This window comes from Rana temporaria, chromosome 2 (assembly GCF_905171775.1).
Source record: "Rana temporaria chromosome 2, aRanTem1.1, whole genome shotgun sequence".
NCBI classification, from domain to species: Eukaryota; Metazoa; Chordata; class Amphibia; order Anura; family Ranidae; genus Rana; species Rana temporaria.
In genome coordinates this window covers 366,483,648-366,506,616 of record NC_053490.1, presented here as the reverse complement: position 1 = coordinate 366,506,616, position 22,969 = coordinate 366,483,648, and the positions used below count along the sequence as shown (strand labels likewise).

Sequence of the window (22,969 nt, the reverse complement as noted above, 5' to 3'; positions counted from 1 at the left end):
CTGTTTACGTAAGGCGTACGACCGGCGTAACTTTACCCCTCATAAAGCAGGGGTAAGTCATGCTAAGGTATGAACGTCGGAAACAGTGTCGTATTTTACGTCGTTTGCGTAAGTCGTACGTGAATGGGGATGGGCGTAGGTTACGTTCAGGTTGACTAAGCATTGAGCCGGCGTAATTTAGGGAGAAAATTTTACGTGATACTGAGCATGCGCGCGCATGCGCTATTCGTTAGGCGCGTCATTTACGTGGGGTCACGATTCATTTCCATACAACACGCCCCCTACCAGCCTACTTTGAATTACGCGGGCTTACGCCGGCCCACTTGCGCTACGCCGCCGCAACTTACGGAGCAAGTGCTTTGTGAATACTGCACTTGCCCGTCTAAGTTGCGGCGGCGTAGCGTAAATAGGATACGCTACACCCGCACAAAGATGCGCCCAGGTACGTGAATCTGGGCACAGGTGTTTAATCAATCGCTATCGCTGAGAAACGATTATTCAAGAACATTTCACTTATTTTGGATTTTTTATGGACTTATCACTGTTACTTTGGATGTCTTCATAGACTGATCATTGTATATACACATATATATATATTTTTTTTTTTTTTTTTTTGTGTTTTTGTCATACCACTCCAGAATAAGTTTATATCCAGGCCAATTTAATTAATAAATGCCGAAATGCTTGACCCACCTGAACGTGTTTTTGACACTTTAACTTTTGTCAGGAGAAGAGTTTAAAAAAAAAAGCCCAACGTGCATGAAACCTTTTATTCTTTTGTGTATAAACGTCTGCGACATGTAAGGATGCCTGTGGGCGTGTCCTCCCTCCACAGCGCGGCTCTTCCCTATGGGCGCGTCCTCTCGCCACAGCACGGCTCTTCCCTGTGGGCCTGTCCTCCCTCCACAGCGCGGCTCTTCCCTGTGGGCCTGTCCTCCCTCCACAGCGCGGCTCTTCCCGGTGGGCCTGTCCTCCCTCCACAGAACGGCTCTTCCCTATGGGCGTGTCCTCCCTCCACAGAACGGCTCTTCCCTATGGGCGTGTCCTCCCTCCACAGCGCGGCTCTTCCCTATGGGCCTGTCCTCCCTCCACAGCGCGGCTCTTCCCGGTGTGCCTGTCCTCCCTCCACAGCGCGGCTCTTCCCGGTGTGCCTGTCCTCCCTCCACAGCGCGGCTCTTCCCTATGGGCGTGTCCTCCCTCCAGAACACAGCTCTTCCCTATGGGCGTGTCCTCCATCCACAGCGCGGCTCTTCGCGGGTGTACAGCTTAGAGCGGGCAGAGTCATGGCGAATGAAGGAGTGAGGGTGGTCCGAGCTCTGCTAGACCCGCAGCTATTCCGAAATCCCCGAGTCCTGTGTAACCTCCTAGCCCAGGAGAGGCGGCAAAGGGCGGAGAGTGCAGGCGACCGGTGTCATCAACCTGAAGTCACCGAAGACATGCAAGAGATCCTGGCCCACTGGATACTGGAGGTAGACCCCGCCCAGGATAAGCATGTATAGAGAAGCATTGATCTATGGATGGACTGTTATATGTACTCCAGGCCTGACAATGATCGGGATATTGGAGGAGTTGGTGTCCAGAGATTACATGTGATGCTTTCTGGTGATTGCTTTATTCACTAACCCTCCATGTGTGTGGAACGTGGATGTTTGTACATCATTAGAATGAAAGTCTGCCACTTTCCACATTGTGTACTGCCCCTGCCTGGCATAACAGTGCACTGGGGCATTTGTTTACCTTAAAGCGGAGGTTCGGCCGAATATTTTTTTTTTTAAAAGCCAGCAGCTACAAATACTGCAGCTGCTAACTTTTAAAATATGAACACTTATCTGTCCAGCGCGCCCGCGATGTCGGCAGCCGAGGGACGAGCAATCGCTTATCCCTCAGCTACACCCGCCGCCATTCTCGGTGAGGGAATCGGGAAGTGAAGCGTTGCGGCTTCTCTGCCTGGTTCCCTACTGCGCATTCACAAGTAGCGTGGTGCGCGCCGTTGGTGGTCCCCGTTCTCTTCTGGGAACAGTGTGTTTCCCAGAACACAGCGGGTAGGGGTGGGGCTGCTGCACAAGAGTATTCCCAGAAGTGGGTGCAAATACCTGTCTTAGACAGGTATCTGCACCCCCTCCCCCCTGAAAGGTGCCAAATGTGACACCGAAGGGGGGGGAGGGTTCCAAAAAGCCGAAGTTCCATTTTTGGGTGGATCTCCGCTTTAAAGCAGAGCTCCACCCAAAAGGGGAAGCTCTGCTTGTCTACCTCCTCCCCCCTCCAGTGCCACATTTGATAGCAGGTTTTAACAGGTAGCGCACCCACTTCCTGCTGAATTTGCCGCTGCGAACTCAGCTGGAAGTTCACCCTTGCCATAGCTGACCCATTGAGAAAGCCCAGCATGGTTCGCACATGGGCAGTAGGAAGCCAGCTGTATAGCCACAAGGTTTCACTGCCAGTTTCTTTTACTCAAGATGGCGGCACCCAAGAGCTAATTCAAGAATCAGCTTGGGTGAGTGCATCACGGGATCCCTGGACAGGTAAGTGTCCCAAAAGTAAAGGTCAGTAGATACTGTACAGCTCAGCGCTCCAGTGAGCATGGGGGGGGGGGGCAAAGCGGAGAGATGCTGATTGACAGGCAGCAGATTTCTGCTCGGGGAGCTGAGAGAACCGAGCCATCGGTGGTGTTCGATGGCTCAGTTCTCAGTGAAAAGGCGGCGGGGGGGGGGGGGGGGGGCAGATGCAGCATTGGTCCAATGCTGCCTCCACCTAGGTAAGTATGATTCTGTAAAAAAAAATACTTCTCCCTTAAGATAAAAAAACTTAAAAAATTAGCCCCTCCCCCAGCCTCACTAAATACCCTTTTTGCTCTTTTGATAGAGCGCAGTGCCTGATAGCTCTCTCTCTCTCTTCACTGGACACAGAGGCAGCGGCTGCTGTCAGTCAAATCCTGTGAGGAGGGAGCAGGGCTGAGCTGCGCTGTGTCTGTCTGTGGCCTGACTCAGGATCAGTACAGTGTGATCTCTCCTGATCTGTTTCATACCCTCATCCTGGATAGGTAGAGGTGTGTTATGCTAATTGGAATCATTAAAGCGGAGTTCCACCCAAAAGTGGGACTTCTGCTCATCTGATTTCTCCCACCCTCCAGTGCCACAATTGGCACCTTTTGGGGGGGGGGGGGGACAGCATACCTGGCTGGGGCTCCCTCTTTCTCCCCCTTTCGTCAGGCCAGTAGGAGAGAGGAGTGGGCCTCGCGCGTGTGCAGTAGGGTCCCCTGCATGAAAGGCTACACTGCCGGGTTCCCTTACCCGCAATGGCGTCGGCAGCACCGGACAGCTGATGGAAACATCAGCTGCGGTGCCGACATCGCTGGACTCAAGGACAGGTAAGTATCCTATTATTAAAAGCCATGTGTGGACCTCTGCTTTAAGATTTACTTAATAATGTAATGCTCTATCAATGTAGGAGATTGTTATCTCCAATATTTTAATAGCCCGTAAATGGCTACGGAGTCCCAAAGTGGTTATCCTTACACAATGAATGAGGATCCCATTTTCATACTGTTCATGTTGGAATTGCAATGCCACTTTAAGATAATAGCAATGGGCGGCTCTACCTGCTGAATCACCCGATATAAGGAGGTAAGCGGATAGATGCGCGTTGTCCTGATGTAAGCGGAACACGCTCACCTCACAGACACGTCACTTGACGTCTTAAATCTATGCCCCTCTGGCTTTAAACCAATGGTGGGAGTGTGATGGAATTGCGGCAATAGCATTGCAATCAGGTTGAGGCACATGGGGGATGGAGATCAGCACACTGGCTGACAGCTGAACAATGTCTGAAGAATCTGGAGTCTCCCCTATCAGTGGTGTAAGACCCATTTGCAGCATGTGGCACCATTAGCCCGCTCCCCATATAGACTGTAGATATCAGGGTTGAGCTGGGGTGGATATGGAATGGGGCAGTTTCTTGCCAGGGGTTATCGCAGATGCCGGTGATCGATTCATGTGTGTATGCATGCTATGCTTGAACTTCACCTTGTTACAGGCAAAATGCCTCCATCCTACTCAAGATATACTTTGGATTATAGCTAGGAGCTGCCAGAATTGGAGTTTAAATGAAAAAGTTTAAATGAAAAAAAAAATTCACCTTAATGCAATCTATGCATTAAGGTGAAAAAACATTGCATAACACCCCCCCCCCCCCCCCCGAGCCCTCAATATACTTACCTGACCCCTCGAAAGTCCCGCGCAGTCCCGAGATCGTCTTTGCCGCTCAGCCTGGCCGCTGATTGGCTAGAGCGGATGGGATTGAGTGACGCGTCGCTCCGAGGGGAAGGGCCGAGTGATACAGTGAGCGGCTATGGCCGCTCGCTGTATCACGGGAGTGCGCCCCCAATTAGTGACCACCATGCGAGCTCTCACATGACTGTGGTTACTAATTGCGGGGAGGACCGAGACAGCCGCCGAGGGACCCCAGAAGTTGTGGATCGGGGCCACTCTGTGCAAAACGAACTGCACAGTGGAGGTAAGTATGACATGTTTGTTATTTTAGACCAAAAAAATTGTTTCCTGTCCAAACGCTTTAAGCTCTGAGTGGTGACACATCAGCAATTTGCATTGCATTATATATGCAAACCCAACCATCTTTTGATATACATCTAGAAGGCATACTAGCTGTCTTTGCGACATGTAGTAGAAAGAAATGTTTGGACAGCCGCACTCTGGAAAAACCTTCTTGGTTGCCTTTTATTGATAAAAGTTTTTCAAACACCACATATCACAGCAAAGACAGGGGCATACAGCTGACGTTTCGCACTACAATCCGTGCTTACTCATGGCTTTGAGGCCCCGTACACACGTCCGAGGAACTCGACGTGCCAAACACATCGAGTTCCTCGTCAAGTTCAGTGTGAAAGCCGCCAAAATCTCGGCGGGCCGACTTTCCTCATTGAACAACGAGGAAATAGAGAACATGTTCTCTTTTCGGCCCGACGAGTTCCTCGTCGGCTTCCTCGCTGAAAAGTGTACACACGACCGAGTTTCTCGGCAGAATCCAGCTCCGACCGAGTTTCTGGCTGAATTCTGCCGAGAAACTCGGTCGTATGTATGGGGCCTGAGACATGAATGAATGAATGAATGAAAAACTTATATAGCGCGGCACATGCGAACTGAATTGCCTCTGGGCGCTTGATGTTTCGTGTCTCATGACATCAAAAGAGCAGAGTTTTAATCTGTCTTCTGAAAGTCAGGTGGTTTTCCTCCAACCGAACGCTGGTTGGTAAAGCGTTTCATAGTCTCGGACCTTGAAAAGCAAACCTTCTTTCTCCTTTGGACTTGTATTTGGTTTTTGGCACCTTGACCAGATTTTGGTCAGTGGATCGCAGAACGCGATTAGAATTGTAAGGTTCTATCTTGTCGCAAAGATATTGCGGAGCCTTCCCATGGATGCACTTATGTGTCAGGCAGAGTGCTTTAAATACAATTCTTGGCAACCAGTGAAGGGTTTTCAGCGAAGGTGAGATTGATTCCCATGTCCTTTTCCCAGTCACCAGTCTGGCGGCCGTATTCTGTACGACTTGCAGACGAGCGATTTGGTACTTTGGGAGCCCGAGGTAAAGGGCATTTGCATAGTCCAGTCTGGAATTCACGATTGTTCCCACCACGACTGCTACGTCTTCTTTGGGGATAAATGGAATAAGTCTGCGTAGTAGGCGCAACAAATGGTGCGATCCGCTGACTACTGACCCTATTTGTGCGTCCATTGTCATGAAGGTGTCAAAAATGACTCCTAGACTTTTGACTTTGGAGCTAGGGGTGATGTTTTTTCCCAGAATGGGCGGCGGTGTCCAGGTAGTTGCCAGTTGACTCTTTCGGCTGGCGTGAAACATAAGAAGTTCTGTTTTGGAACTGTTGAGTTTAAGATAACTCTTAGTCATCCAGTTTTCTATCGAAGAGAGACATTTCTCTACTGAGATGATGATCCTTTTTGTTGCAGATGCGAAAATACAATTGCGTATCGTCTGCATAAGAGTGATAAAGTAGTTCTTGGCTACTGATAATATCAAAGAGAGGGCGAAGATAGATGTTGAACAGTACCGGTGACAGGGGGGATCTTTGGGGGACTCCACATGGCACTGTGCGTTTTTCCGACGTGAAAGATCCCAGTTTCACTGTTTGTGATCGGTTTTCAAGAAAGGAGGAAAACCATGGTAAATCAGCTTCTGCGATTCTGGCTACCTCGGCCAGTTGCATCAGTAACATTTTGTGGTCTACTGTGTCAAAGGCTGCGCTTAGGTCCAGCAGAACCAGGAGACAGGATTCTCCCTCGTCTGCGGCCTCGAGGGCATCGTCCCATATTTTGAGTAAGGCCGTTTCTGTCCCGTGTCCGGGACGGAAACCTGATTGAAATGGATCGAGTAGATTGTGGGTATCCAGATGCTGTTGCAGCTGTTGTACCACTATTTTCTCCATTATCTTGGAGAGAATATTTAGGCCTGTTATGGGGCGGCGGTGAGTTGGGTCCTTGGGATCCAAGTTAGGTTTTTTCAAGATGGGCTGGATTGTGCCCTCTTTCAGCAGGGATGGCACTATGCCTTCCTTAAATGACTGATTTATAAGCTGTGTGATGGGAGGCGCCAGAATGTCGGCGCATTCCTTCAGCAGCTTGGTGGGAATGATGTCATTGGGTGCTGTGCTGTTCCGCAACGCACCAATGATATTTTTGGTGATATCGATGGAGATGGGTTCCAGAGTGAACTTAGTTGATTGTAGAAGGTTTCTGTTGGTGTTTTGTGGTTGATTGAAGAGGGGGCTGAGGGGGGTATTATTTTGCAGAATACTTACCCGGATTCTTTCGATTTTGTCGATAAAGAAATCCGATAGTTCATTACAGAACTCTTGGGTGTCTGAATTGGGGACTTCAAGACATCCCGGATTCATGGTCTGGGTGACCATCTTGAAGAGTTCTCGGGGGCGGTTCATGGCGCTGTTAATCGTCATAGAAAAATAATGTTTCTTGGCTTTGAAGATTTCTTTATGATATTGTGTTGTTATTGCCTTGTAGATGATGAGGTGATCTTCTGAAGGGCTTCTTTTCCAGGCGGCTTCCGCCCTTCTGCGCTCTTGCTTCAGTAGGGACAGCTGGTTGTTGAACCAGCCAGACTTTTTTTTCCGGATGCGGACTTTGCGTTTCGGTGCTACTAAGTCGGCTGATTGTAGCAGAGCTGCATTTATGGCATCCAGTGTATCTGAGGCTGTTAACTGAGGATGAATAGTTTCGATTCGGTTTCCCAAGGTAGATTTGAAGAGTTCCGAATGGAACATGGACATGGAAAGGGACTGAGGATAGAGATTCCATTTCTCAGCAGCCTCAGCTGCACTGAACATGAGTGGACAGGAGACAGTGGCTCCTATCTCCATTTATAAACGGAAGCATTGTAAACACAGTTTATGATGCTAAGTGACAGTTATGAATGAACAGATAAAATAGGAACATTCATGAACTACAGTGGGTGACTGCGATATTGTGTCAATCTCGCTCCCTTTCTCGGCGAGATTGAGCACCTACGAGCCCCATCGCGGGAGCCAGCGCCGAGCTGGCTTGCCGCGATAGAGACAAAGCCGTCATAGAAGCGACGGGAGATCCGACTTGGATTCCCGCCAATTCTACACGTGTGCGGCGTTTGTTATGAATCCTGAGGGGGAGGTCCCCGCCGGATTTTAACTAAAAATCCGGCATGGGTTCCCCCCTCGGGAGCATACCGGGCCCTTAGGTCTGGTATGGGTTGTAAGGAGACCCCCCCTACACCGAAAAAACGGCGTAGGGGGTCCCCCTACAATCCATACCAGACCCGTATCCAAAGCACGCTACCCGGCCGGCCAGGAAAGGAGTGGGGACGAGCGCCCCCCCCTCCTGAGCCGTACCGGGCTGCATGCCCTCAACATGGGGGGGTTGGGTGCTCTGGGGCAGGGGGGCGCACTGCGGCCCCCCCACCCCAGAGCACCCTGTCCCCATGTTGATGAGGACAGGGCCCCTTCCCGACAACCCTGGCCGTTGGTTGTCGGGGTATGCGGGCGGGAGGCTTATCGGAATCTGGGAGCCCCCTTTAATAAGGGGGCCCCCAGATACCGGCCCCCCACCCTAAGTGAATGAGTATGGGGTACATCGTACCCCTACCCATTCACCTGCAAGAAAATTGGTATAAACACAAATAAAAAAACACAGGGTATTAAAATATTTTATTAGTCTGCTCCGGAGGCCGCCCCCTGTCTTCTTTAGCTCTTTTCACCAGGGGGGGGCTTCTTCTTTGACGTCTTCGGGTGGGGGCCGCTCTTCTTCGCCGCCGTCTGGTTCTCTTCCACCGCCGGGGGGGGGGGGTCGCTTTTATAAAAGCGCCCACCCCCCGGCGGGTTTCCTCCGACGTCTTCAGCGGGGGTGGTGTGCTTCTCAGGGGGGGCTTCTTCTTCCACTATCCGGGGGGGTCTTCTCCACTATCCAGGGGGTCTTCTCCACTCTCCGGGGGTCTTCTTCTATGTTCGCCGCTCTCCGCTGTTGACTCGGCGCACCCCGGTTCTTCCTCCCGCTGTCCGGTGCCTTCTCCTTCAGCGCTGAACGTCTTCATCTTCTTCTTCCGTGCTGTGACGTCTTCTTCTTCTTCCGGGCTGTGACGTCGTCTTCTTCTTCTCCCGATGTTGACACGTCGGCTCTTCTCGCTGCAATGACAGGTGCGCGGCTTGCATCGGACTTATATAGGCCTCACAGTCCCATCATGCTCCGTACCTACCCATGTGATACCTACCCACGTGGGTAGGTACCGGAGCATGATGGGACTGTGAGGCCTATATAAGTCCGATGCAAGCCGCGCACCTGTCATTGCAGCGAGAAGAGCCGGCAGATCAGTGGATAGATCCTCTCGTGTGTACGGGGCCTAAGCTTGCCTGGGCGCCAGGTCGCTATTTCTTGTTGCAATTGCGACCGGGCACCCGGATTTTGTCGAACCCTGTGTTAAATACCCTCTGAAGACTGATCCAGTGCAGATTGAATGCTACCGTAGTGTAAATGCTAGTGTAATGCTTTCGATTAGTAATAAACTAATTTGTCTTTTATTTTATTCTTCAAATTCTAGGTGTGTGAGGACCAACAATGTGAATATGTGGTATTCCCTCTAGCTATGAGCTACATACGAAAATGCTTATCTTTGTTTCCAGTGGAAAAAAGAAATTTACAGCTGCTTGGTACAGTGTGTGTCCTGCTGGCCTCGAAGATGAAGGATATGGTTCCAATAAAAGTTGACACTCTAGAGTTGTATACAGCTTGCTCTGTTGCTGCTACTGAGATCAGGGTATAACCTTTTCTTTCCACATGTTAACATTTTGTACAAATGTTGCAAGTCTGTCTGCTGTGTGTTGGAAGCAGTGTGTGAATGTGTTTAGTAATAAAGTCATGCTAAAAGAATTACTTTCAAATTAAGTTGATCACTAGCTGGGGAACAGATGAGACAATAAAACATTAAGTGGATAGCGGCTCTGAAGAATGATGGTGAGTATAAGGAACATATGCTATAAGCAAGGGGTGGAGACTTATTGCACTGCTGATAACATGGGCTTCCTTGTAGTGATATCAGATTCCAGTTCAAAGTGAACAAGGCCAGTTGTGGCATTATAGGAAATACGTTGGGCAACTTTGGTGACTTCAGTGGGCTTATTGCTTTGGTGAGTGGGTAGCAAAGAAAGAGTATTGAGCTGAAGCATTTTAATACTTTGCAGTACAGTAGATCTCATTGTACGCACGTGGGTAGTACAATGAAAATACAATCAATGACTGCTGTATACAATTAGGTATTAATGAACGAACTTACCCATTATGGTGCAGTTGACCAAGCAGAATGAAAAAAAGTTTCTTGAAGCACATGTAGGTAGATTCAGGTATATTGGATTAACTTTAGGGCGGCGTAGCCTAGCCTGTTTAGGCTACACCGCCGTAAATTAGCTAGGCTAGTAGTGATTTTCAATCTACTTACCTGCTAAGCTACGGCGGCGTAGCCTCAAACGAGCGGGCATAAGGGCGCCTAATTCAAATGACTTGGAGGGGGCGTGTTGTATGGAAATGAGGCTTGACCTCACGTTTTTGAAGTTTTTTGTCACTGCGCATGCGCCGGGCGACTACATTTCCCAGTGCGCATTGCGGCTAAGTACGCCGTACGGGCCTATTGATTTCGACGTGGACGTAAACGACGTAACTCCCGATTCGCGGACGACTTACGCAAACGACGTAAAAAATTTGAACCTCACGGCGGGAACGGCGGCCATACTTTAACATTGTTATTCCACCTCATAGGTGGAATAACTTTAGGCCACCTAAGGCCTTACGGAAACGACGTAATTCGACTGCGGCGGGCTCGCGTACGTTCGGGAATCAGCGTAAAAGCTAATTTACATAATCTACGCCAGCCGCAATGGAAGCGCCACCTAGCGGCCATCCGAAAAATTGCAAGCTAAGATAGAACGGCGCAAGTTGTCCTATCTTAGCTTTGTTTAAGCGTATCTCTGTTTGAGCATACGCTTAAACAAACTCCGGCGTAGATTCAGAGTTAGGCCGGCTTATCTACTGATAAGCCGGCCTAACTCTTTGTGAATCTACCTAATGGTATAATCTTTGATATTATTGCTCCCAGGCAGTTTGAGGCCTAAGTTCCTGAATGCTTACTCACAGCCCTAAACGCAATGACGACACAGAATGGCACCGGCCATATACAGCCACTGCATATTTCAGGCTGCTGGCAGCGGGATGTACATTTCGCCTCTGCCCCCCTTGCACCTGAAAAACCCCAGTTTACACTCTGCATACCAAACTGTCTGTATGCATGAGCCCTAAAACAGGGAGACTTAGGCTGGGTTCACACTTGTGCGATGTTAGACATTGCATGTGATTTGCACTGCACTGCTGTGCAGATCACATACAATTAGGTAGATTCAGGTAGAATAGTGCAAAGTTACGGCGGCGTAGCTTAGCCTGTTTAGGCTACGCCGCCGTAAGTTAGCTAGGCAAGTACATGATTCTCAATGTACTTGCCTGCTAAAATACGGCGGTGTAGCCTAAAGCGGGCGGGCGTAAGGAGCGCCGAATTCAAATGATTTGGAGGGGGGCGTGTTTGATGGTAATGAGGCTTGACCTCACGTTTTTGAAGGTTTTTTTTCACTGCGCATGCGCCGGGCGACTACATTTCCCAGTGTGCATTGCGGTTACATACGCCGCACGGGCCTATTGATTTCGACGTGGACGTAAACTATGTAAATCCCGATTCGCGGACGACTTACGCAAACTACGTAAAAAATTCGAATCTCGCGGCGGGAACGGCGGCCATACTTTAACATTGTTATTCCACCTCATAGGTGGAATAACTTTAGGCCGCCTAAGGCCTTACGGAAACAACATAATTCGACTGCGGCGGGCTCGCGTACGTTCGGGAATCGGCGTAAAAGCTCATTTACATAATCTACGCCGGCCGCAATGGAAGCGCCACCTAGCGGCCATCCGAAAAATTGCAAGCTATTATAGTATGCAAAAGCATTGGTTAAAAACCTGCGCATGCTCAGAATCAAGTCGACGCATGCTTGGAAGCATTGAACTTAATTTTTCTCAGCACGTCATTGTGTTTTACGTCACCGTGTTGGACTCGATCGTTTTTTTAACTGATGGTGTGTAGGCACATCAGACTATCAGTCAGCTTCATCAGTTAACCGATGAGAACGGTCCTTTGGACCAATCTCATCGGATGGATTGTGTGTACAGGGCTTTAGCGTTAAAAAAAGCGCCTGAAAGAAGTCTCATCTGCAATCCCAATGTGAAAGCCAGGGACGGCGGGCACTCTCCCAGCAAGCGAAGAAGGACGGGACCCGGCAGGAGCAACTGGAGGCCTTCTTCGGCGGATCCCGCAAACCGGGCCCTGAAGCCTCCAAGATGGCGCCAACGACTAAGGCCTCCAAGGCAGCACAGAAGGCTGCGTCTCAGCAGCAGCAGTTTGCAGACTCCCAGGTCCCCTCTCCGGAGTTGGTGAGTGACACTGCTCCCCCTCCCTACCCGGGATCCTCCACCTCCCATGGACAGGGCCCTGACATGGCAGACGTTTTGAGTGATGGGGATTTGAAGCGCCATATTTGGTCTCTCCCCACACGTGCTGATCTTGAGAGATTTACTGCTAGGGTGGAGAAGGCCTTTACTGCGGACATGGCACAGCTCAAGGCAGATACTAATCACCTGGAGTCAGTGGAACAGAGGCTGGATGAGGCCTTACCAGCCATTTCCATGCTACAGGACAGGTGCAGTGCCCAAGACCAGAAAATAGAAGCATTACTCTGTCAGCTAGATGATTTTGAGAACCGCAGCAGGAGAGCTAACATTCGTATACGCGGCCTGCCAGATGCCACTGCTCATAAGGATATTGTCCCTACGCTGGAGCATGTATTTAGGGAGATTCTGGGTCTGCCTGCAACAGCAATCATCGAGATCGACCGTGCTCACAGGGCCCTTAGACCCCCTTCCCAAGATGTGGATAATCCCAGAGACATAATATGCAAGCTTCATAAGTACACTCTGAAAGACAGGATTATGCAAAAGATGCGTGGGAGGCAATACTTTGACTTCGATGGGGCCAAACTTTCCTTTTACCAGGATATCTCAAGGCGTACCCTCATGCAGTGTAGAGCCCTTCGCCCGCTGCTGGAAGCTATACAAAAAGCGGGACTGACTTATCGCTGGGGTTTCCCTTTTTACCTCCAGGCAACCAAAGATGGCCAGCAGGCCACGCTGCGCACCATGGATGACCTCCCGCATTTTCTAGATACCCTGGGACTGGAGCCGGTGGCCTTCCCTGATTGGAGGGGACTGTCTGAACACCCCCACCTGCAACTTCCTCAACCATGGATGGCGGTTAGCCGCAAGTCGCAGGCGAGACCGAAGACACCCCTCTGCCAACTCCCCCCGGGGCTCAGATCCCCCGGGGAACTGATGGTAATTATACCCTTTTGCTTCTTTTGATGCTTCCCAGCTGCTGTTTGCACTCCCTCCCTGTACTCACCCATTGCTACCTGTGCAGCTCCTTCCGTGCCCAGACTTTGTGAAATCATCTCCGTTCTGGGTGGAAGGATTTAGACATAGTTGGGCTATGCGCCTTTGTATGACTTGCTGCAGGGACTGGGGCCTCTGTTGGTGCTGCTGGCCGGATTAAGATTTCCTATTACCGGCCGTGGTAGCTGAACTGTAGATGAAGTCTTGCCTCTATTCGAACTTGTCCCAACGGGTGGCTCCCCTGACATCCCAGTTCGAGTTTTGTTCACTTTATTAGTTTAATTCTTGATAATTATTTTATTTTTGAGATTCACTAAGCTGATTCCCACCCCTAACCGAATGTTCTTATGTCAACTAGGCGGTGGTGTGCGGGGGCTGTCCCTCGCACCCTGCCCTCTCTTGTTGGTCCACGTTCCCCCCGTAGGCCGTACCTTACTAGGTATATTTTCCTTTTTGGAAATAGGAATGAGTCTCGGGTGCCCAATTTGTGGGGCTGACCCCGGGGCCTATCCCCCTGTTGTTTTGGTATGGGGTTTTCACCCCCTTGTTACCATCTGTAATGTATGTGTGTTTTACTGTTCCTCACTGTTTCTCTTCTTCTCCCTTCTATCTTTTCTCTCTTGCCTGCGCTTTTCTCACAGGAACGGCCTCCGGCTCCGCCCCCCACGCTGCACCTGCCCCATCGATAGGACACCCTCTCGCAAACGGATCCTCTGATGGCGACACTTAAGGTACTTTCCTATAATGTTCGAGGTCTTTGCTCCCCATGTAAACGTAGTAAGCTGTGGTGGGAACTGAAGAGGTCTGGGGTGGTCCTTCTACAGGAAATGCATTTTACCCCCCGATCACTGCCCAAACTACCAACTCATTTATATAACAACTTTTTTAAGTAACTCACCGGACACTAAGTCTAAGGGCACGGCTATTGCCATACACAAATCTTGCCCCTTCCAGGTCACTGAGAGCAGAGTAGACCCCTTGGGACGGTACGTTTTTTTAAAGGGTTCGGTTATGGGTCAGAAACTCACTGCAGGGGGATTGTTTGGGAGGGACACAAGGCGGTGGTGAGGGGTGAGCTGATCTCCCAGGGATCTAGACTTAAAAAGGCTCAGCAGGCCGACTTCAATAGGGTGCTACAAGGCCTTCAAAAGGCTGAACTCAGACATAAGCATACCAGTGACTCGGAGGCTTTGCGGGAATTGACCGATATGAGGGAATTATTTTTGCGTTTGCTAGACCGCCAGGCACGTAAACAATACTATGAGCACGGCAATAAATGTGGCCGTATGCTCGCTAGAGCTCTCAGGAAGAAGTGTGCGCAAATGCTGGTACATAAGCTGTGCCTTCCCTCTGGGTTGCTTGCGGTCAGGCCCTCCCAAATAGCCTCTGGGTTCCGTGATTATTATGCCGCCCTGTATGACCTAGGTTCGACGCGCTCCCCCGGGGTTTGTGATACGAGACTGTTTGACATTCGCACTTACTTGACGGCGTCTGGCCGAGCAAAGTTCCCAGCTAGAATCCCCTATTACCCCTGCTGAGATAGAGGCGACGGTGAAGTCTCTGCCCAATGGTAAGAGCCCTGGTCCGGTCGGATTCACTAAAGCTTATTATAGACAATTCCTACCTCTGCTGTCTGAGTCGATGTGTGGCTACTTCAACACCATAGCAGACGGAAACGTCATTCCTAGTGAGGCGCTGCTGGCTCATATCTCAGTCATCCCCAAAGAGGGAAAGGACCCGACTCTGCCCCAAAGCTACAGGCCCATATCCCTCCTTAATGTGGACGTAAAAATTTTAGCAAAGATCCTCGCCACCAGACTGAAGCAAGTCCTCTTTGAAATACCTAGGTGTCGGTTAACAGACAGATATGACACCCTTTATACAGCCAATTTCCCCCCTTGTTAGCCACGGTGAAAAACGACTTGGCCACTTGGACTAAAATGTCCTTTACCTGGTTGGGGAGGCTGGCTGTAGTAAAGATGAACATCCTCCCACGCATTCTGTTCTATATGCAGATGCTGCCCATGTCCCTCCCTAAGGTTTTTTTCACCCAGATGTCCAGTCTGATATTGAAATTTATTTAGCATGACCGGAAACTGAGAATCGCACTTAGGTTGTTGACACGCCAGAGGGAGGCAGGGGGGTTTGGGTCTGCCGGATATTTAGAGATATCATAGGGCCGATCGTTCTCCAAAGGATACTCAATTGGCCCTTTCACACTACCTCTAAGCTCTGGGTTTCCCTGGAAAAGTGTATGGCGGGTAGGAACTTGTCTTATGCCCCGTGGCTGTCCCGGGGAGATAGCGGTGAAGCAAATTCCGATAGTCCCCTGACAACCCAGACCCTGAGAATCTGGGACCGGCTCAATACTCGGCTGGCCCTGGCCCCCTCTGTGTCCCCATTGGCCCCGTTGGGCGGCTTTCTTTGGTTCCCACCGGGGGAGCAGACGGCCTTTTTTGGGCCATGGGTTGAGGATAGTAGCGCTAGCTGTGGTAAGCTTCTGCGTGATGGTAAGCTTCTGCCCCTGGAGACACTTAGAGAACGGCACAGGACCTTCCCCATGGACTTTTGGCGCTATCGACAGCTACACCACTTCTTTGCGACCCACGGGGACTCGATCCGAGACACCTCTACGCTCAGGGCCTTTGAACGCCTCTTTATTGAAGAGGAACCGATCCCACATGTGATCTCTGAACCCTAACGTTTGCTCAGCTTTGCGACTTCTACACAGAAACCCACTTTTGTCTGGGCCTGGGAAAGGGACTTGGAAACGACTTTCACCCCTGGCCAGCTGACGCAACTGTATCAATTTACACGATCTAGCTCAATTGACTCCAAGACCCAGGAAACTAATTATAAATTGCTGTCGCGTTGGTACCGGGTGCCTGTAGACTTAGCTAGGATTTACCCTTCCGTGTCGGACCGGTGCTGGAGGGGATGTGGCCACAGGGGTACACTCCTGCACATCTGGTGGGATTGTCCAGTGATCAGACCTTTTTGGTTAGACATACAGTCCCAGATCAAGGCAATTCTGGACCTGGACGTCCCTTTCTCCCCTTTCTGTTGCACTCCCCTGCCGGCGAGCCAGTATAGACGCAGTCTACTGCCCCACCTTTTGAACGCAGCGAAACGGCTACTTCCGATATATTGGAAGCACCCGCAGGTTCCCAGCAAGGTTGGTGAGATACGGGAGGCAGAGGACTGGATTGCCACCTGCAGGAATACTCGGGAGCGTTATTCTAGCACCTGGACGGAGTATTTCTCGGACCCGGGCCATGTCACTTCCAGTCTGGATGTGGCATTATTAGAATTGGCAGACCCCTCTCTTAAGCAAAGACCTCGAGCCCCATACCTTGCTGTGGTTTCCCCCTTTTTTTTTCTTTTTCTTTTTTCTCAGCTGCTAAGAATACGAGGTGGCGGTGGCAGGCGGTGCGGGGGAGGAGCTGGACGTCTGACCTCAGGTATGTTCCTTCTGATTCTAATTTCTCTCTGCTTCTTCTTCTTCTTTTCCTCTCTTTCTATCTTCCTCCCTCTCTTTCTTATCTCCTTTGCCCTACTCTTCTCTGTTTTTCTCCTTGTGACCTACTGACATTGAGAGACCTGGTAGCTGAATCGCCGGGGGGGGGGTTGGGCATCGGGGGCCCTGGATGGTTGAACGGACTCGATGACCCGCTGCCGCGGCGGCAGCCTGGCCCTTTTTTGGGGTCAGGCACTTGTTTTGCCATCCCGACAAATGATTTAATTGTTGTCCAGTGGATTGGCTGGTTTGGCCCCCGGTTCTTGCCCCTCCTTCAGCGTGTACCCAATTTTTTTTGCTTGAGGAGAAGCCTGAGATGTGCCGCCCCCATGTTTTAAGTCACAGTTTTTGTGTTTTGTGTGTTGGGGAGATCTCCACTTTCAGCTTGCTGCCCGGCCCTTGGGCCTCTGTGACACTATTTTGAGTACCAGGTCCCAATGTGTTTAGCAGCATCTCTGTTTTCAAAGTCTACTTTGTTTTTTATGTTATGTACAAAGAAAAAAAAAATGTATGGCTTCTTATTTGCTGCAAGATGCTTTTGACAACATGTGTTGTGATGTACCGCTATGCCGTTCACAAATAAAGATTTTACAAACAAAAAAAAAAATTCCTGCAAGCAGCTTCTTTGCAGCGCTTTAGGAGTGGTGAATACACCATTCCTAAAGCGCCCCTTCCCATTGAGGCGTTTTTTTTAACGCCAAAGCGCCTGAACGCCCCAGTGTGAAAGGGGTCTTAGCGGAGCTTTACCAGCGTTTTTCGGGCACTGGCAGTGTGAAAGGGCTCTGAAAAGCACTCAGGCTTTCACATTGGGATTGCAGATGAGGCTTCTTTCAGTGTGAAAGACCCCTTTCCAGTGTGAAAGGGGTCGTAGTGTACATGTTTGTAAAGATACAGTATATCCACTTGAAGACCATCCCTTTTTGGCACTTTTTGTTTACAAGTTTAAATCAGTATTTTTTGTAAAATATGAAAGATGATGTTAGGCCGGGTAAATGGATTACTAACTATCACGCTTTAAAATTGCGCACACTTGTGGAATGGCGACAAACTACAATACTTAAAAATCTCCATTGGCGATGTTTTAAAACTTTCTACAGGTTACCTGTTTAGAGTTACAGAGGAGGTCTAGCACTAGATCTATTGCTCTCACTCTAATGTTCACAGCGATACCTCACATGTGTAGTGCAAACACTGTTTACATGTGTGTGTACAACTTGTGTGTGCATTCCCTTCTGTTTGTGAGCACAAAGGGATTGGGGCGCTTTAAAAAAAAAAAATCTTAATATTTTTTTTGTTTTTACTTTTACACTTTAAGGCCCGGATTCACAAAGCACTTACGCCGACGTATCTCGAGATACACCGCGTAAGTGTAAATATGCGCCGTCGTATCTATGCGCCTTGCCCACAAAACTAGATACGCCTGAAAATAGGCTTCATCCGACCGACGTAACTTTCCTACGCCGTCGTATCGTGGGCGCATGTTTACGCTGGCCACAAGGGGCACTCCCATTGATTTTCTATGCACATATGCAAATGAGGGAGATACGCCGATTCACGAACATAGTTGCGCCCGGCGCATAAAATACGCGGTTTGCGTAAGTCCTACGTCCGGCGTAAACTTATTCCCCATATAAGAGGCGCAACTCATGCTAAAGTATGGACCAGGGAACACAGCCGTCGTATTTTACGTTGTTTAGGTAGTACGTGAATAGGGCTGAGCGTAGGTTACGTTCATGTCTTAGGCAGTGATCCGTCGTATCTTAGGCAGTTGTTTCGATGTGATTCTGAGCATCCGCACTTGGATGCGGCCACGGGACGGCGCATGCGCCGTTCGTTTTAAGTACTTCTATGACGCTTGGCCCATCATTTGCATGGGGTCACGACTCATTAGCATTAGCACTTCCACCTACGACGGCTTACGCAGAGGGAACCCAGCGCAGTTTGGGAGGCAAGTGCTTTGAGAATTCGGTGCTTGCCTCTCTGCGCAACGTCGACGTAGCGTATATTAGATACGCTACGCTGGCATAAATATGCGCCAATGTATGTGAATCCGGGCCTAATTGTTTGTTTATTTTTTTTAATCACTTTTATTCCTATTACAAGGAATGTAAACATCCCTTGTAATAGAAATACAACAGATCCTCTTTATGGAGAGATTTTGGGTCAAAAAGACCCCAAATATTTCCTTTACCTTAAATTTTTATTTTGATCTTTTGCTTTAAATAAAAAATGTTTTGTTTCCTTCTACTCTAGACTGGAAGTGATGTCATGACGTCGCTCCAGTCCTTCAAGGCCATACAAGTGATCAAAGACGATCTGGTCTCTGTTCTCCTCTGTGATCAGCCAGCCACACCGCTGGATCGTTTCTCGGACACCCTGGTAAAAACGTTAACCCCAAGAACCACTGAAAGGACGTCCCCTCCCGCTGTTTCTGAAAGCGATCCAGCAGCAAATGATCCGCTCAGACCACTTTCATGAGAAAGCCAGCTGCCGACTGAAAAAAAAATACTGGGGTTATGGCTGATAGCTTCAGCCATAAGCCCGGTAAACCACTTGCAAACTGCAACGTGTATATATATATCTGAAGATGTGAGCCAATCACGAAAAGTGTCAGGACGTGTCCACGCAACGTTTCACAGGATGGAGCATCAACCCGGGACTCACCTTAAGGCCGCGTACACACGGTCGGACAAAACCGATGAGAATGGACCGAGGTTCAGTTTCATCGGTCCAAACCGACGGTGTGTATAGCCCATCGGTCTGTTTTCCTTCGGTCCAAAATTTTAAAACATGCTTCAAAATCGAACCGATGGACCGCTGTCCGATCGGTCCAATCCGATGGTTAGTACAGAAAAGCATCGGTTCAAAACCCGCGCATGCTCAGAATCAAGTCGACACATGCTTAGAAGCATTGAACTTCGTTTTATTCAGCATGTCGTCTGTTTGACGTCACTGCGTTCTGACCCGATCGGTTTTTGGAATGATGGTGTGTACGCACATCAGACCATCAGGCCACTTCAGCGGTGAACCGATGGAAATGGCCCGTCGGACCATTCTCATCTGTTTGGAACGACCGTGTGTACGCAGTCCTCACAGTTAGTTTGTTGGAAGGAGCCTCTAACTGAGTGAGCTGATGTATCTCTCTAAGTGACACGTTTTATCCAATTTTCATATTGTAAGCACATTTGATATGCAGGGTTGTTTATTACCTTACCTTATTCCCTTTGCTTACTTCCAAGTCCGCTTTGCTGCACGCATCCATCCATTGACTGGAATCACTGCATACCTTGAGGGAAGCAGATGGGTTTTATTCCAGAGACGATCTTATAAGGCATAATGTGTATGGAGTTCGGTGAGTAGATTACCTTAAAGCGGGGGTTCACCCTAAAATAAATTTGTTGCCTAACCTATCTCTAGCCTTAATAAAGGCTTGTAGCGTTGTCAATTTTTTTTTTTTGTGTAGACTTACCTGTCTTCAGCCGCACTTCCGGGTCTTCTTCCTTGCGGGGAGTGGGCGTGTCGCTCCTTTTCCCCGACGGGGAGCTCTGAATAGATGATTGACGTGCGCATCATCGCCTTCCGAAAATAACCAACGGGGTCTCGGCTCTTTACGGCGCCTGCCGTGTAGAGCTGACTGCGCAGGCGCCGTAAAGTGCAGAGTCCGACTCGGATATTTTCGGAAGGCGATGACGCGCACGTCACTCATCTATGCAGAGTTTAGGAACGCCTACTCCCCGGGGGAGCGAGAACCCGGAAGCCGGGTGAAAACGACGGAAAAAGGTAAGTACAGACCAAAAAAAAAAACAGCATACTGTTGATGTCAGCAGTATGCTGGATAGAACAGTTTTTTTTTTTTTTTTTAGGGTGAACCCCCACTTTAAGGGGATTATAAGTGACGGAATCTTTATTTCACCTGGTGTATCAGCTGAAGCTATCCACTGTTAGCATCTTCTGTGTGAAGTGTTTGGGATTGCCATCCATTGAGACTCATTTGCTGACCATCGGGAATTTTGTTTCTTTCTGGATTTTAACACTTTCATTGTGTTTACCAATGAGATCTATCTGATTTCATTTATCAATGACATTTGTATGTTTATACTATCTGCAGTATATGGATACATATTTTTAGTGGAATCTCAGATTCCTCTAGCGCTGTTAATGTTTTATTATTAGGTTTAATGAGACATATTCCTTATATATATATATATATATATATATATATATATATTTATCATTTTTTTTAACAGTTGTCAAGTGGATATACAGTAGGCACAGGTATCAAATAACGTCTAATAAAATTAGCTTTAAACAATATAGAATACATACAAGAGTATGGTTAAAACTGCCAAAAAATCCAAATTAAAAATGTTCTCAATGCAAAGACTGTTGTACCTTCCTTTAAGGCCCCGTACTCACGACCAAACATGTCTGCTGAAACTGGTCCGCAGACCAGTTTCAGCAGACATGTTTGGCCGTGTGTTGGCCCGAGCGGACCATTTTGGGACGGATCAGACAGGTTTCCAGCGGACAACTGTTTCCCGGACTTGTTTTAAAACAGTCCGCTGGAAACCTGTCCGCCCGGACATGTACGGTCGTCTGTACAGACCTACCGTACATGTCCTGCCGCCCGCATCCCTCGCATGCGTCGAATGACTTCGACGCATGCGTGGAAGCATTTTTAAGGCGGCCCGCCCACGTCGCCGCGTCATTGTCGCGGCGACACCGCGTCATCGACGCGGCGACACCGCGGACACGCCCCGCGTAATGTTTACGCGCGGGCTTCTGTTCGATGGTGTGTATAGCCATCGAACAGAAGTCCCCGGGCAGTCCCCGGCCAGACATGTCCGATGGAAACGGTCTGCAGACCGTTTTCATCGGACATGTCCTGCCGTGAGTACTCGGCCTTAGAATGCTACATGATTGTGTTTCATGGGAAAATAGCAATGTTGCTATCTACTTTGTCCCCAGATTATCAATAACATTTATAAAAAAAAGAAGGTGCGGCAATGATTCCAGTGGTGCACAACTTCTAACCTAAGCCCACTTAGTTATTGCTCCATTATTACAATACAAAAATGTCCCAGCTAGCCATCAAGAAAAACGAATTTTACATTATGAAGGTGATGGGAGTGTCTGCGCTGTAGAGGCCAAAAATGGGAAGGAAAGGGAGGGGAAAGTGGACAAAAAATGGACTAATGTGATAGTGGGGTGTACTTGGCAAAATAGAAGTGACCTCTTAATTGGAAATAAAATAGGTGTAAACTAACCCAGATGATATAGAAGAAAAAAACGCACACATAAAGGTCTGCAAATATGACTAATGAGTAGACCACCGTTTGGAAAAGGAATCCTGGGGTGGATGGGGGAGTGAACAGAAAAAAAAAATAATAATAATATTTGTATGTACTGTAAATATAAGTTAACAGGACTTAGAGCAAATGTGATATACAATCTAGTGAGCAAAATTGATATGCAATCCAACAACCGGACAAATATAAAGTGACAAAGTGAGAAACTGAGTAAACCAGTGTTATAAGTGTAGGAGATAACAAGTTTAGGTGAATGAAAGTGTGTGATAGAGTAAAATCCACACACCGTGCACCCTTCACTGATGGTGAATCAAACAGCTTACCTCCCTGCTCTTATACAGACCCAGGTGTATCACTGTGCCAGCTAGCTGTTTAGGCGGATATCTGCTTGTCTGATCTCAGTCGCGGTATATACATGAAAGAACAATGGTGTAGATGTTGTAGCAAAAATCTTCTAATAGGCAAATGGAAACCGTAACATTCAAAATAGGAGGTGGTTGGCTGTCCACTTACACAACTTACAAGTGTGTGTAGGGAGCGTGTGCCTATCTCCACGAGCACCGCGCTCGTATCCTTATCCACTTCCAGCTGTCAGTTCCTCCACTTGATATCGCTCGAGCCGTGCGCTCGTGATGGGTTATGAAAGGCAGAAGTGGAAGGAGAGAGGGGGGCACATTGCGTGGAGCTTGCAGCAAGGTAAAATTTATTAAAACGAAAAATCATAAGTAAAAACACTCACATGGGGCAGTCTAGAGGCGGTCACGTAGCTACGAACACCGCGCTCGTCCACCGTCCGTCAGGTGCTGCTCCTGGTCTGTACTCTAAGTTCCCGACGCGTATTCGTCACATCACGTGACTTCATCAGGGGATAAATAACTAGAGTACTAGGTCTTGTTTAAATAGCGTCTCAGCAATAGGACATAGCGGTGGCCATTTTGTTGTAGTCCATGCCGTTTGCTTAAGTCAGCACCGGCGCCATTTTCCCTGAGTCCCCTTCCACCTATCAGTCCCAACAGGATGGAACAGAGCAGTGCGGGGAAAGGATAGTCATGGGGGCCGGGCCGGAGCAAGCAGCGGCTGGCCTGTGCTA

The 22,969-nt window shown here is 48.9% G+C and overlaps 1 protein-coding gene across 2 annotated transcripts in view; it reads left to right on the top strand.

Moving 5' to 3' along the window:
* The first annotated feature begins 1,191 nt into the window (after positions 1-1,191).
* Positions 1,192-22,969, top strand: part of CCND3 (cyclin D3) — a 59,988-nt gene continuing 38,210 nt past the window's right edge. For both annotated transcript variants that reach the window (XM_040337701.1, XM_040337700.1), the window contains exons 1-2: positions 1,192-1,469; positions 9,113-9,328. In XM_040337701.1, coding sequence (XP_040193635.1) covers positions 1,284-1,469; positions 9,113-9,328 — 402 coding nt within the window. In that variant the 5' untranslated portion in view covers positions 1,192-1,283. The remainder of the gene's footprint in view (positions 1,470-9,112; positions 9,329-22,969) is intronic.